Source organism: Ruditapes philippinarum, unplaced genomic scaffold, assembly GCF_026571515.1.
Source record: "Ruditapes philippinarum isolate M1 unplaced genomic scaffold, ASM2657151v2 ctg4085_1_1_1_1, whole genome shotgun sequence".
NCBI classification, from domain to species: domain Eukaryota; kingdom Metazoa; phylum Mollusca; class Bivalvia; order Venerida; family Veneridae; genus Ruditapes; species Ruditapes philippinarum.
Window position 1 is genome coordinate 82116 of NW_026853216.1, and position 16147 is coordinate 98262.

General features: G+C 33.6%; 1 protein-coding gene across 1 annotated transcript; it reads right to left on the reverse strand.

Annotated features, from left to right (window-relative positions):
- Positions 1–4024: 4024 nt before the first annotated feature.
- LOC132736126 (chitotriosidase-1-like) lies at positions 4025–11386 on the reverse strand (the record flags this gene model as incomplete). The annotated part of the gene is given in 8 exon segments (XM_060723207.1): positions 4025–4225; positions 4913–5035; positions 5796–5951; positions 6415–6517; positions 7409–7533; positions 9284–9388; positions 10247–10394; positions 11332–11386. Coding segments are annotated over 8 exon segments (962 nt in total), but the record flags the coding sequence as incomplete, so codon positions are not given.
- Positions 11387–16147: the final 4761 nt, after the last annotated feature.

A 16147-nucleotide genomic window follows, 5' to 3' on the forward strand; every position in this document is an offset into this window, starting at 1 on the left:
GAGATAAAATCTAATTCTGTTAGAGGAAATATTTACACTGTTCTCAGGGAAAAAAAAAACGTTGTTTCAATTTGATAGTTATGCCCTGTTTGTTTGTTTGTCATTAGTAAACCCCATCTGCCAGAACTGCTTTTCTTACTGTGAAACACGCATTTGGTTAGTTTTTTTAACCTGTTTAAACTCGATACATGTAACTGTTCTTTTTCTGAATTTCCTATATCAAAATAATAAATACTAAGGTTATAAAATAGTGAAGGCTACGTTATACATACATACACAAAGTCCGTGAATGGTCAGCTGGCATGTAGAGGTATTAGTTATCATCGATTTTGTTCCTATTTCATTTACTAGATTTTACCTTTTTCGCATTTTTGCATTAAATTTTTACAGTATTTCTTTTTTTGTGTTGTTTAGCAAGCTAGCTAGGTTGATTTTTGAAAGTATTCCTTAATGTTTTTTTGTACCTATTGTTAACACAACAAAATGATCCATATTGGCATTTTGTCACTGTTCTCTTGTGCAGTAACGGCTTAACTCCTTATATAATTTAATGGGAGTTAACCCGTTACTGCACTAAGGTGACTTAACATTAAACCTGCTGTAACCGGAAGTGTTTAGCCTTTGCCACCACGATCCACCAGTCTAGCCTGCAGCCTGACGTACCAAGCTCTACAATGTACGCTGACCAACTTTGAAATTAACTTCTTGATATCCCTAAAATGGATAATGGACAGTTCACAAAATGGACGCTGGCCGAGCCCATAAAAAATAGCACGTTAATGCCCGAATAATTAATTGAAATTATGTAATTGAGAAAACAGGATATACTTGATGGGATATCTGACTAAATGACAAATGTTATCTTGTTGACTAACAATTAAAAAGAAAATTTCCGGCGTTTTTTTTCTTGTTTACATCCTGTGAAGTTATAGTATACTTAAAACAAAGTTCTGTTTTATTTATACACAAATACTAAGAAATGATTACGTTATGATAGTTATTTGTAAACAAACAGTAACATCCTGGTTAAACTAATCTTCGACTTTGTACTAAGTTATTCAATTATTCCTGGAAGAACAAAGGAAGTAAAAGTTTGAGTAGGACAATAACGCGTAATTAAACTTCCTGAGATAATATAAAAAGTTTGAAGATGTTGTTGTTGTTTACTTTCCGTGTAAATACTTAAGATGCTAAGTATATAAATAATAATTAATACAGAGTAAGCTAAAAAATATAAGTGTTTTTCTTTCCGTGTAAAGCTATAATAAGAATGCTAAGAATATAAATAATAATTAATCAAGAGTAAGCTTATGATATAAGTGTTTACATACTAAACTCGAGGGAAGTAAATTCTATTTGTATTTCTTTTTGCGTTATAGATTACTCCCCGCAGGTACCGTGTCCCCGTCGGTATCGCGGTATTCCGAACTTGCATGCGTAACGCCATGTAATAGCATGGCAGTGTCTAAGTATTATTTTCTTTGATCACCAACATAAACTTCGATAAACAAATGTTATTATGTTTATGTAAAGATACAACATTATTTTCATTGTTTCATTATAAAAAAATATTAAAAAACATGGTACTTAAAGGCACCACTCTCTAAGTAAAATATATATCCATTTTTTTAATAAATCTTCAGCTGCTTTTAAATTCTGCAACATTTCTCTGAAGAGAACCACATAAGAGCTGGTTAAAGAAATTACTTCTTATTTCAGATTTAAGGTAGTCCGTTTTAACCACAGCTTTTGAGAATCTTGAATCTTTTAAATTCAGTTTCTTATACATTGTTTGTCCATGTATTGTATATCTTTACCTTTACTCTTGAAGTGAAAAATGTAATCAGGAGGAGTGGATGTGAGTGAAGGAAAGAAATAGGTAGATTTTGATTAACGAGTGTTTGAACAGTTGTACATTATTCCAACATCCTGAAAAGGTCCTAATTTCATCCCAGATCGTCCCAGATCATCCCAGTAACTAACACGGGGTGGTCCTGGGCTCTGCCGGGAGTTAGTGAGACCGAGCTTTAAGAATTGATTTTCAAACCCCACTATGATCACAAAAAGTCAAAAGTTACTAGTCACCAATGCAGATACTCTTAAATTTTAATTCAACCACGCTGTCGCTATATGATTATTTTTTTATCTAAATATAACACTTCGCGGGACGAAATACCAAATTTTTACGAGCCGAACGTGTAATGAATAACTTCCGTATATACATGTATATTAAGCCCAACTCGTATATTGCCAGTAGAGTTGTTTGATAAAAATCTTGAAATTACGATCATAGCAATTGTTTGTTTGTTTGACTTGGGTTTTATGTCACAGCGACACAGTATAGGTCATTTGGCGACGTTCCAGCTTTACTGGTGGAGGAAGACCTCAGGTGCCCCTCCGTGCATTTTTTCAGGCACGAACGGACACCTGAGTAGAACCACCGACGTTCCGTCAGCTACGGAATATTCCACTTCACATGAAAGACATCCAAATCCCTTACTCGAAACCCAATTCCCGTTGAAGCAGTACAATGTTTGATTAAAACTTAAACACTCCGTCCATCGGAAATCTGCAATTGTAATAGGATGAAGATTTAATAAATCTTACGTTTTAATGGAATAACTCTAAGCAAAATTATCAGCGAAACAGAGTTGTCGCTCTTTACCTATTTATAATAAGAATATATAAGCTTCTTAGGAAGCGGACATTTTTATGAATGATTTTACGGTACTAATACACATTTAATAATAATAATTAAAAAAAAACAAAAAAAACAAACAATATTTCAGCAATGAGGAAAAGCAAAGCATGCAATAAGTTGAAAATGAATGAAGAACACACACATACAAATGTAGTTTGAAGGGTGGTTCATAACATTTGACATAATGCGTTACATTGCTTATAATAAATTTAGTAATGTGAAAAAGAGTATATCATCTTCTGCTTCCCTCGGATCTACCGTCGAATTGTATTTAAGATTTTGGCGGGAAAAACTTCATAAAACTAACTTTGCAGCTTTCTCCTGTAAATTTTGTTTCCATTGGTTTTGGATGTGGCCTCTAAGACATTTATAGCCTGGTTGCCCGGATGCCATGTTAAGTAATGGCATTTCAAGCACATTATGGCATTTCGCTTTTTAAAAATTTGGACCTTTGACATGCCGTGAGTCATGGTCCAAGTGAGATTATTTTGACGGAAAATGTGTTTTATGCAATTTTCAAAGAAACTTCGAATTGAACTCTGAATCCAAATGTAGGCTACTGTACAAATACCATTTGGAAATTTGAAATGTAAATTCAACAATCAGATGGCCTCTGTGGATTATCGAGTTACTAAGTCAAAGGCCAAGTGACAATTAATGAAAAATCACTGTGAGCAAGGAATAAGCTTAGTTTAAACATATTTATTCTCAGAATATTTACATGATAACATTTGAAATATATACAAATACAAAATTTGACAATATTCTAAGAAGAGGATTAGAACGAAAAGACTAGGTCTTATTAGAATTCTTCTCCTTGGAATGAAAAGGCTTGAGGACATTGACCATGTTGCCATTAAATCAAAGGTCAAGGTCACACGGACACTTGTGTTCAATTATTATTCGATCAATAACTTTTTCTGATTATTTTTCTTTTACTTTTTAATTTAGTCCTATAATATTCTATCGTAGCACAATCTTCGGGCGTATAATGCTCCGTCACGCGGAGCACGAGTTATGTTGTGCTTTTCTGCATGAAAAAATAATCGTTCTTCTTTTTGAGAGGTAAAGGGACGAAATCATATTTTCAAATCTTGAACATATTCGTAGATAATAGCCACAAGTGTTTGAGGAATTCGTATGAAATTTTCACACGTTTGTCAAATTCTAATGTGTGAAAACTGGGCTTCGACAGAGCATTTTTAAATCTTTTACGAAGTGACACTGCATCAAGACATATCCATAACCTACATGTATTAAACATCCTGTTATGTAGGCAAATAATCAATTATTTAGAATAAAAAAACAATTTAAGTCTTGTAATGTAATCAAGTTGTTTTATTTCAAGTCTTCAAATGGCATCAAGCGTTATAAATCTCATCCAACAATAGCATCAGTGGAAAGTCTTTTCCTAAGCGCTTTTAACAAAGGGAAGGTGCCTGAGCCACAAACGCCTGCGTAATCGTCCAAATTAATTGCCCACACCATAGCACCAGCCACACCCTGTGACCGAATATACCCAGCCTATTCATAAAACAAACATATTCATGGGTTAGAAATGTTAAAATAGTTTGTATATGAACATGCAATGGATCAAATTTAAAGTTATCATTATGTACGGTTTTCACTATATGTAACATATTCAAATGATATAAATGTAACATTATGAAAATAACTCATGTCTCTCAGAGATAAAGTGCATTGAACTAAAATAAAACCCCCTGTCCGAACCAACATGTAAAAAATAACACCCCATATCCGAATCGATTGAGGCCAGGGGAGATAACTAGAACATTACGTTTTCTTTTCTGTATAGATTACTCGCCCTTGAGAAATTTTGCAAGAAATATTGACCCGGTGACATTCATTTCCAAGATGAAAGACCGAAATAACACCATGTGGCGTCACATTTCTTACTAAGATAAGCTTTACCTCCTAAAACAGAAAGATATTAAAATACAAAGAAATAAGTTGAAAATCGTTTTTTGTGCTATTCTTAGCAACGCTTTTCAATTTAGGTTCATTTTTAACAACCAGAATAGTAATTTTGGAAAAAACGGAGTCAGCGAATGATCTGAAATTATTTACAAATGTTAATGGTGTAGACGTACATCACATGGAACATTTATCTCGAAAAATTATTTCTTGTCCATAGAGTCTCAGTGCAGTCCCTTTAATTAAGCTTAGTCATATTGGGCGAAACAATGTTACCTTCTCAGTAATACTGGTGACGTCCTCATACGTAATCCACTGATTTTTATGATGGAAATATGGAACTTTCTCCGTCTGTAGAGTTACCGGGGTAATTTGATGCGTCTTGATCATTTTGCAGATCTGAAAACAGAATGAGGTCTACTATAAAAAAGAGCTGCATAAAAGATTAAGTTGACGTATTTTTCCCCCCGAAAATATGATTAATATATAGTATGCAAGAAAAAGAATCAAATACAGGTTGTCGTCACAGACGGGAATATCTAGCTCTCGGGGGAATCTCAACAGAGCCTCGTTTTTCGCCAGAAACAGTTACCCTCGATCTATATATTACCGGTCTGTACCGGTTGCCGGTGTAAGATCCTTTGAATAGAAGATGACGTCAGACGTCCAAAGTTATTTCATAATCAGAAGTACTATATACTAGTATTATAACAAGTTAAATAACTTCTCCGCGATCAGTTATTATTATACATGCTTGACTATTTCGGCAACCAGAAGAATGAATGTCTGACCATGTTGCTCATTATTGCAGTTTCTGACAAGACTGTATAATATGGTGGCTGATTTCTGCCATTTCGTGTCTTCGCAGTCAAAGGCGATAATTCTACAGAAAGAGATCTCGTGTCTTCGCTTATTAAAATATCGTTATTTCGCCGTGTCGACGCGGCGAAGACACGATTATTGAGCATATCATCGTGTCTTCGTGAGCAAAGACACGTAATGGTAGAAGTCAGCCACCATAGTATTACATGTACTTGGTTTTGATATTAACATGTAAACAATCTTTAAACTAGCAATAGACTGTTTGTATGTCAAAGCAGTATTATTTCAGAGAAGCCAAGTTTTAATATAATTTGATATACATAAAGACATTCCTTACTTCCCCATATGAGATATCTCCGCCTCCGTTGCTTGAAGCCCCAATTGTTCCATTTGTTGAATCATTTAATAGAAACTTGCGACCGTAAGTTGGGATTCCAACAAGTACTTTATTCTTAGGTACCCCTTGACTAAGCCAATACTTCAAGGAACCGTCCTGTAACAATAAAAAAATCATTAACTAATAATGTACTGATCAATTTTAAAATGACTTTGGGCTGAATGTTACCAAATATGTTGTCAGATTAAAAATAAAAATTGCAACAAAACTTTATTACAGACATTTTCTGAATAACCTTGATAAATGTACGAAAACTTAAAAACACGGGGTCTACATTTCGTACAGAGATCATTCTGTCACGCAGTCCATAAAATATAATTTTCTAACCAGTAAAAATAACTTTTTGGAGTCAAAACAACTTTTTTAAAGACTGATATCTCAGTATTGTTGCAAAAAAATATTTTCAGTCGTCTACACATTTCTAGTGGTGGCAGGGTGAAAGGAGACCCGACAAACTTAAGGCAATATGTCGAAACATAAACGTTTATGAGGTTTATTTCCTTAAAGTTATATGGAAAGCCATTACATTATGAATAAGTTTCAACCTAAAGGCACTTACCACGCTTTCATCCGTCGTACTATATAAAGCATTGTGAACATTAACGCTATTTTCCCATTCACCGTGGTAATCGTAGGTTATAAGTCCCATCAAATCCAAGTACCTAAATATAAACATAAAATTCAATAAATAACCGAGTACTTATATATTATAAGTCATTTACGCATTTTGGATTTTTAAATACCTTTTGTAAAGCAAACGACAAAGAGCTAAACGAAACCAATCTGTAATTATATTCTTTTATCTGAAATATTCAAAGGAACGTCATCTCCGCTTACACATCAGTTCTGTATAATAATTTTGTCAATGAATTCTTTGTGTTTATGTTACTGCAGCATCCGCCTTTAAACCAAACAGGGCATACATATTCTTTTAATGGGGATCATACCCCGCTTTTCCTGGAATGATACTAAAGTGTCATTAAAGGTTCCATGAGGACCGCCATATGCGTAACACATCTGCGAATGTCTCCAAAGTCAAAATTTTACCATAAAATGTTAAATGTAAAATTCTGTTTGACCGTGCTGAGAAGCGCAGACGGATGTTTGCACATTTCATAAATAACACTGTCCATGAACTGCAACATTTACAATTTTGTTACTACGTAATTGTAGTACCTATTCGCTATCTAATTTATTCGTAACTGAAAATGAAATAAAAATGGTAGATATTAGAGCTTGAGACGAGACTAATAAAAATGCCAAAGTATGAGATCGATTTGTAGAACTAAAAGGTTGATAGTAAAATTGAGAATATAGTCCGTTATAATGGCGGGACTTTACTATTTTATCACTATTACCAACCTGATACATGTATAAAAATAATTATTAGGCATTTCCCATGGCATTTGCATAATAAATGTTATATATATCCAAAATTATGTTAAGACTCGGATGATCGCTTGTGCCTAAATCAAATCAAGGTATCAATAAAGGCTAAGTGCGTCGCAAGACTTTTATTTACAAGTCAACGAAAATGTTCCTATTATACTTACTTTATTAGGCCTTGCACGTTGTAGGACCGAATTATCCTTTCCTCCGTTGGTGCTACTGCCGCTGTTAATAATAATCGCTCTTTGTTCCCCCGATTTGGTTCATTTACAAATGCAGTGTGCAATATCTAATAATAATAATATCATTATACGATACAAGATAAACAAGGTAGTCTGAAGGACAGCTAAATCCCCTCCCACAGCAGATATGAAATGTGTACTTCTTGACCTTTAACAGACCATGACCTTGATGTTGTGCCATGTATTTTATAAGCATATAGTCTCATGATAGTAACTATTTGTTCCAAGTTATTAAAAATCTTACATAAAGTCAAAAAGTTATGGAAAGATTTTAACCTTGACCTTAGGGGTTGCAATCTGGGTGTCGGGTTCTGCAATCATGTCATAATGGTGATCATTTTTGCCAAGTTATTTTTTTTTTCTGCAGTTTAAAGTTATGAAGAGGACACGAAAGGTAGACTTTTTAACACGTGGTCTTGACATAGTGGTAGCAGCCCAATTATTTCACTCTGCATATCGTCTCACAATGGTGATCACTTGTGCCAAGTAATTTCAAAATATTTTAGCGGTTTAAAAGTTATGGACCCGACACGAATTGTAGATTTTTAGTACTTGACCTTGAAGAGTGACCTTGACTTTGGGGGAATCAATCCAATTATTGCGCTCTGCACATCGTCTCATAATGGTGATCACTTGTGCCAAGTTATTTCAAAACATTTAGCGGTTTAAAAGTTATGGACAGAACACGAAATGTACACTTTTAACACTTGACCTTTAATTAAGTGTGACCTTGGCCTTGGGGGATAGCATTCCAATCATTGCGCTCTGCACATCGTCACATAATTAATTTCAGCGGTTTTAAAGTTATGGAGAGGACATGAAAGTGTTATGGACGGGCATATTGACGGACAGACGGATTGACAGACGGAGGCTATTCATAATTAGTTTATAAATAAATGTTTAAAAACATGGTCTTTATTAGTTTACATTATGATACAGTATATTTAAGCATTTTTTTGTCCTACGTCTTGAATTCGTGTCAAATTTACAGAAAAAGTATAATTTTGTCATTTGAATTGTTCAATGTTTTTAATCGCAACACCATCTCACATTAATTATTAAATGTTTTCACTTAGAATAGTGCACATATCTTCAATACATATAGGGTAATGCCAGCTGTTCACTGACAAAAATCTCATTACTAAATCACGAATTCCTTACTGAACCATATCCAAAGGTGAACTTAGATATCCTTGGTAAGAGACTTTTGTCCATATTCTGTCTCCAAAAACTCTAGGCATTTACCCGATTGTTACACACTTCTTGAGGGGTAATAATAGTGTAAGTGTTAGTCTTACACCCCCATGTAAGACAAGTCGCGTGTATTAAATCAAGTTTGGTGTCTCAAAAACTACTAAAAATAATGGGCTGAAACTCCACACATTTATTTGAAAGCATAATAGGTGGTTACTGTTAAAGGCCCATAACTCTTACAGGGATTTGACATAATTATGGCCCCTAAATTTTTTTAAAGAATATAGAAGATCTCAATGAATAGATGAAGAAATAAATATTCACATGAACATTTCTTTTTCAAAAGGTACATGTATAATGATGTATTAGCATTGTTAGATTTAATCAAAATAATGAATGTTCACACAAAAGCAAAATATTCAAACTAGGTTTACAGTAGCTAAGAATCGTTTTAAATGACATTCTTATTTAAATTTCTATGGCTTGTAGAGAAATGGCATTGGAGTCCCGCTCCTGTAAAATCAAATCAATGTATAATGCATGTAGCAATCTTGCGTTTTTAATGCATGAACATTTGTAACACTCGTTACAATAGTTACGTACTTCTAATAACTTTATAAAGTTCGCCTTATCTTCAATTTCACTACCACGCTCGTTTGGAAACTCCCAGTCAATATCAATGCCATCAAAGTCATGAGCACGTAAAAACTGGAAAAGATAAAAAAGTAAAAAAGTTAAACAACAAAAACAAGAACAACAACAACAAAAAACAAAAACAAAAAAAAACAAAAACACACACACAACCAAAAAGCAAACAAAAAACAAACAAACAAACGAACACACAAACAGAGAATATTTCTCATTTAATTGATTTACATTTGTATGTAGCGGAAGGGGTCCTTCATAGGTCTTAAATGGGACTTGGAATGTATCCCTTCTGAAGAGACTTTTCGCTTGAACGATTTTTGGGCGAGTTATAGCCCTTGAATAAAAAATGTGTTTGTTTTTGTGTTGCCAGCTACACAGAAACTTGTCTGGACTACTATTTAGATACTACTGGTCAATTTCATCCAAACTTTACAGGAGTGATCAATACCAAGTCTTGTTGAGCATATCATCGGCATTTTTCGTTTCAATGATTTTGGCCAAAACACTATAACTGTACTTATTGCCAAAAAGCAACAGAAGAAAAAGATGGACCAGGTTATTGGCCAATTAGTAATTTTTGCATTGGGCATTTAAAAGTGATCCCCATAAAATCATTCAACAGTGACGTCAACGCTTATTAGACAATAAATTGATAGTACACGATATGCATGTACTTCAGTTGTGAAGCGTCTTTGTCTGCTTACTGTTTGTGTGGCGGCCACAAAAGACGCCCACCCATCCACACCATACTTTGTTACAAATATTTTAAAATTTGAATAAAAAAAAGAAAGAAATACAATGTAATAAAAATACAAAATGTCTTCAAACACACTCACTAAATCCATTTTAAGCAAGTATAGTTATACCTTTGTCTGGATTATTAGTTCGGCAATATATGTACATGTACATGTGACCTACTTTAACAGCGTTCGTTGCGAACGCACGCATTGTAACCTCGTTCGCAACAAGAGTCATAAATGGTAAGCTGCCCATTATCCAGCCTCCTAAAGAAATAAGTGTCTTCAGATGTGGATTGTTCCTTTTCAAATGTGTGAATTGCATCATTCTGTAAGAATTTACAGTTTTACCATTAAAGCTACAAGCCTCCAGATGAGTCAAAATATTTCAATAAATTCAAATTTGAGGAAAATGATCGAAGATGTAAGGAAAAGTAAATAGTTTCAAGATTAAAGTAGTAGTTTACATATTATGTACGATTAATGACTGATTTTTCAGTATTTACAACTATATTTCTACTGCGTTACTAACGCAGTAAAGGTTATTTATGAATATTTTGACCACTTTTTTGGTAATTAACGTGGTTTGTTAGTGCCATTGAAAATGTGTTAACTGCTTCCTTTTGGTTACTTCACAATATTACACATTCAAATACATTTTCAAAATTTTCATGAAAATTAGCATGAATCTGGAGGCGTGCTGCTGAAATGCCAATACAATTATCACATACCCGTGTCGCTTTTGCGACTTCGAAATTTTTTTATTGCACGACCGTGCGTATACTTTTTTACAATCATTCAATACTAGTATTATCTATGCGTAAGCATTCTAATCGTCTTATTTTGATAATGTTACCAGCAATTATCAAAGTTTGGTGCAGACCCCTAACTTACAAAATTAACTTGTATTACTTTGGTTTTTAGAGAGATTTATAAGTTAGTTACACAATTGTTTGCTTAAATCATTATCTCGCGGCGGATTTATCTGACATGGATTCTTTGCAGCCACTTACTGATTTTTCATATCACCTTTCTGTCGGCTTTCAACTGAAAATTCAACTTATATGTGTGAAATAACAACCTCGTTTTGTGCATTACATGTAGTTCTGACACTATACAAGTTTACTGTTAACCCTCTACACTACATAAGTTTGTGAGTGTTGACCCTGAATTAAATGTAGATTCTGGCGTTGGTGAATTAAAAATGTTATCACTGTAGACCTTCAGATGTAGATTTGCCTCTGTGTTTGTGAATAAACAACTTACTCTTGAACTGGAAACGAGGGTCCTGTCTTTATATTTGTGAAATTTGCATCAAGTTAGCAAAATCATATGAGCTATCTAAAGGCTAGAATCATATGCAATGTTAGGTGAGCTATCCAGCATCAAAAACCAAGGCTAAGAATCAATATGCTGTGGTTGAAGACCATTTCATAATAATTTCCCGGGCAAAATTTTGAGAAAAAAGTTTTTAACCCGGGGGGGATACAGAAAAAGGTTTTCCCGAGGGGGGGGGGGGGGTTTCCGGGGGCCCGGGCAATGGTTTGGGGAAATTTTTAAAATACTGCAAAAGGGGGAAAATTGGGGGATGTTTGGGGATTGGGCCAAAAATCTTGTTTTTAATTTTTATTGATGGGGTTTTAAAAAGATGAATGGCAATGTACCTTTTGCCTTCCCTTTTTTTTGTATACTAAATTTTCATAAAATTTAGATAAAATGGAATGAAGGAAAAAATTTTGTTTTTTGGGGGGGGCCCCGGGGAGGGGTGTCCCTACCAATACACTGAGAAAATTTTGAAATATGAGGTTGAAAATGGTGTTATTTCCTTGACTTTCTAGTGTTGTTGATGGTACCTTTTGGATGGTTTTACAGGTAAGTGTTTGCTGGGTATTTCAAATAGAATTCCCCTAGTGTTAAGTATTGAGCATGGTGCAGCCCTGAAGACCGGACTTGAAACCGCCACTGTTCTACCACGTGGTTTTTGACGTGGTGTTTCTCATTTAATTGTATAATGTTGTATAACAAATGGATATATTTGACATCCAAAAGAAAATAAAATTTCGATAAAATTGTGATTGAAAATATTTCTGACAATCATAATCAGTTAAAAACACCAGCTGATGTACAGTTATAACCAAATCCGAATTAATTTCAATAGGTAGACATTGTGAACGTTCGGCTTCCACAGCAGCAATAATAAGTAAAGAGTACGAAAGACCGGAAGGGCCATTTCAACTTCATGAATTATTGATTGCATCTTCATGAATTCACAATTTTCCATTTTCAACAAACGAAATTCACGAATTCACGTTTTCAGCTCCATGAATTCACGATTTCATGAAGTTGACATCGTGAATTCGTGAAGTTTAAATCGTAAATTCACGAAGTTGAATTCATGAATCCATGAAGTTGCTCAAAATCGTGAATTCGCGAAGCTGAAATCGTGAGTTCGTGAAGTTGAAATCAAGTATTCATGAAGGTATCATGAAGTTGAAATGTTCCCACCGGTCTTTCGTAAAATAGATATTGATATATGTATTGCTTACTATTATAGCTATAGATAAACTTAATTAAGATGGACGTTTATGCATTGAAATAACTAAGTCATCAACTGTCAGCAATGGGCACTTGGTTTCGGGACAGCGACCCTTTTAACTAATCACTAGCTGTCAAAGTTATCCGAATGTAATTATTTTTTACATAAAGTTCGTATTTTAATTCCCGCCATTTTTCACTAACTTAAAGGCACATTATGACTCAGAAACAAATAAATGTTTACTCATTTTAAAAAGGCAAATAAGAGTTTTATTATTTAAATATGGTCTAATTCTCTAAGAATTGGGTTTTTTAGGGAAAAAATTCCCCCTTTAAATGTGAAAATTTTGTCGAAAAAGGGGAGCAAAATTAAAAAATAGTTTTTGATTCCCCATACAAAATACAAAACCCCTATAAAGGGACTAATTACCAAAAAAAAGAAGCAGAAGAAAACGAAGATTAAGGTTATTGGCCATTGAGTAATTTTTGGAATCTACAATAGCACACAAAAAAAAAATGAAAAGCTTTTCAGAAAAAAATAAATAAAAACATGTTTGGGGCATAATGGGCCTTTAACGAGTGCATGTACACGTCTAAGTGTGCGTTGTGCAAATATGCTATGACAATTTTAATGAATATAAATTTATGTCAACACTTCAACAAGGCGACCTTCAAAGATAAGCATACCACATACATCGCATCTTGCAACGAATGTAATCTACATATCTACATGCAATTAATATTTCGGAAAAATATCATCCCCACCTACCTCTAGCGTAACTAGTGCAATGTAATATGAAACAAATTCCGAAAAGTAGCAAAGAAGACATGAGTGCTCTCTATAGTGATACCGCTAGCTTTCTGACTTCCTCTATATTTTGATACCGCTCCCTTTATAGCTCCGTTGACAATTTGGACGAATGATAAAAAAATTTTATTAAATTTTATTTCCTCGTTTTTTTAAATAGTTTTTAAATCTTATTGTGGCTTTTTTTTTAACATGTCCTATAGAAGCCTTTAAATCCTCGGGAGCAACACTTTTAAAAATGAAGAAATTTCCGTTTCATGGGCCCTGGGTCTGAGGTTATAAAAATTTTCCCTTACCCAAACACAAGTGATAAATGCCCCAATAAAAACCCTGAAAATCTAAAATTTAAAATGGTTTTAAAACCCTTCCTAAGTAGATTTTCAACATTGATGAAAAAAAGGGCTGGAAGCGGGGCCAAAAAAGGAAAATAAGTGAATTATTCGCCGCATTGTCTAAATGACTTAGAGTATTTCTTCGGAAAATTGCAAAAATTTTTGCCAAAGTATAGTAGTAAAGTATTCGTTCTTTATTTGATTAAGGGACTCAAAGTTAAACATTTTCATCAGATACTGATAAAGTGAAATATAAGTAATATTAAACTGTTCAAAACTGATTTATATCAAGCAGTTTGTTCCCCGTTCTGTACATTTAAAACACATATGGGACATCATTATCAAGCGATGATATTAATATTTGATTATGATGATTGTGATGATGATTATGACATATTGACCGAGGCGAAATTTTCCAAGATTAAAAACTATTTTTATTTACATAACCTCACAGAACATTTTATTTTATAATAAGTCTCTGAGTTATGTACAGTACAGGGCATTACTTGTGCTTGTGGAAGTTGATTATCATATTTGAACAAAAATGCCCATCCCTCTCTAAATGAAAATAAAATGAAATAAGACCAGGGTTTTGAGAAGGTGAAATGTTGTTTTATCACATCAAATATGCATTTTTTAATATTTTACGTACGAAAAAGTGTTTTCGTCACTAAATAACTAATATTTTCGCACACATAATGAATTATGAAATATTTCCAATGTCCTCTTTATGCTTAAGTTGTATTATGATTGTATCACTGTAGTGTACAGTGTAATGGTGCTTGGAGATCCATGGATATTTTGCATGCCAGAAATGCAGTGTGGCCTTTTTTCTGCAATTGTAGATGAAACTGAGTATGATAGCAAGTTATATATATGTGAGCTCACTATTTTTTAAATTAAATAAAGGGATTAAAATTAAATGTTTTTGAAAAACAAATACGTGTACGAAAAAAGCCCCGGGGAAACGTCTGAGGGGATAAATGGTTTTTAAAAGCGATTAACAGTTAAGGAGTTACCCAGAGTCAGATTGTCCCGTCCGTACTGACAACCAGTGTTTAATTCTTTCTCTTGTATATCTTATACTAGGCTAAATGATGTCATATTTCATAAAATGACGTCAAATACAAATATAAGACATTTATAAGCATTTCCCTGCGCATTTGAAAATGCTGAAACATCCTATGTAAAATGCAAGAGTCAAATACATCAATATTAGAAACGTATTTTGCTGTTTTTAATGCTTCCGAAGTATCACTTTTCTTCCGGATATTTATATGCAATGTATGTGCCCTTAAATAAATATATTCAATTATTTCTCCTTCCTAAAACATATAATTATATTAAACTGGTATGTAAATTTTATACAGTTGAATCACTCTGTGATATGTTGTTGCTAGTATGTTCGCCTTATAATTTACGCTCTTTTTTCTTTACTTTAATTAATAGGATGTTGTCAGAATTTTTATGACACCTACAAACAAGAGGACTAAGATCACGCGACCAAGAGTGAGTACCGACATACTGTTGATTTTGTTGTTGTTTGCATGCTTATTTCTACGGTCGTATAAAGGGGACACGATAATTATTACGTGTACTTCTCGTAACACATATTTGCGTGGCCAGGTAATGGTTTCACGTGCGCACGTCATATGAGGACACTCTTAAATCATATATTGTTAAGTTGACTCTATATAAAGACGATTCTACATACTATAGTGTTGTTTTGACTGTATTTAAGAATGGTACCACATAATATATTCGTAATTGCACATCGTATAATGAAAGACTGACATCATATAAAGACAGCTCGACATAATATACCGTTATTATGAATCTATATAAAGATGTTTCCACATAATATATTCATTAATGCACATCGTATAATGAAAGTTCGGCATCATAGTGACACATTTACATCATATATTGTTAAGTTGACTCTATATAAGAAACAAACCCAGATGTGTGAAGTTGGCGGCCTAGCGGCCCAGCGGCCTGGCGGCGTAAAGTTGGCGGCCAACGGCTTAAATTTTGAATTTGTAGTTATGTTATTAAAAGAATAAAAACGACTTTTCTTGTTATTTTAAGTTATTAAAAGATATATAAAAAGAAAAAAAATCACTTTTTTATTTAATAATTTTAGTGAAGTTGGTGGCTTGGCGACCCGGCGGTCTAACAATCTTAAATTTTTAATGTCAAATAAATTAAAACGACTCTTAATTAAGTTTTAAAGACAAATCATATCATCTAAAAGTAATATAAGAGAAAAAAATCACATTCATAAATTTTTGTTTCTTAGAGGCCTGGGAGCCGGAAAATTTTACTGTCGTAGAAATTCATACAAACAATAAAAACGGCACTTATTGAACTTTGAAGACTTTTCTTGATATTTGAAAGTTATATAAGG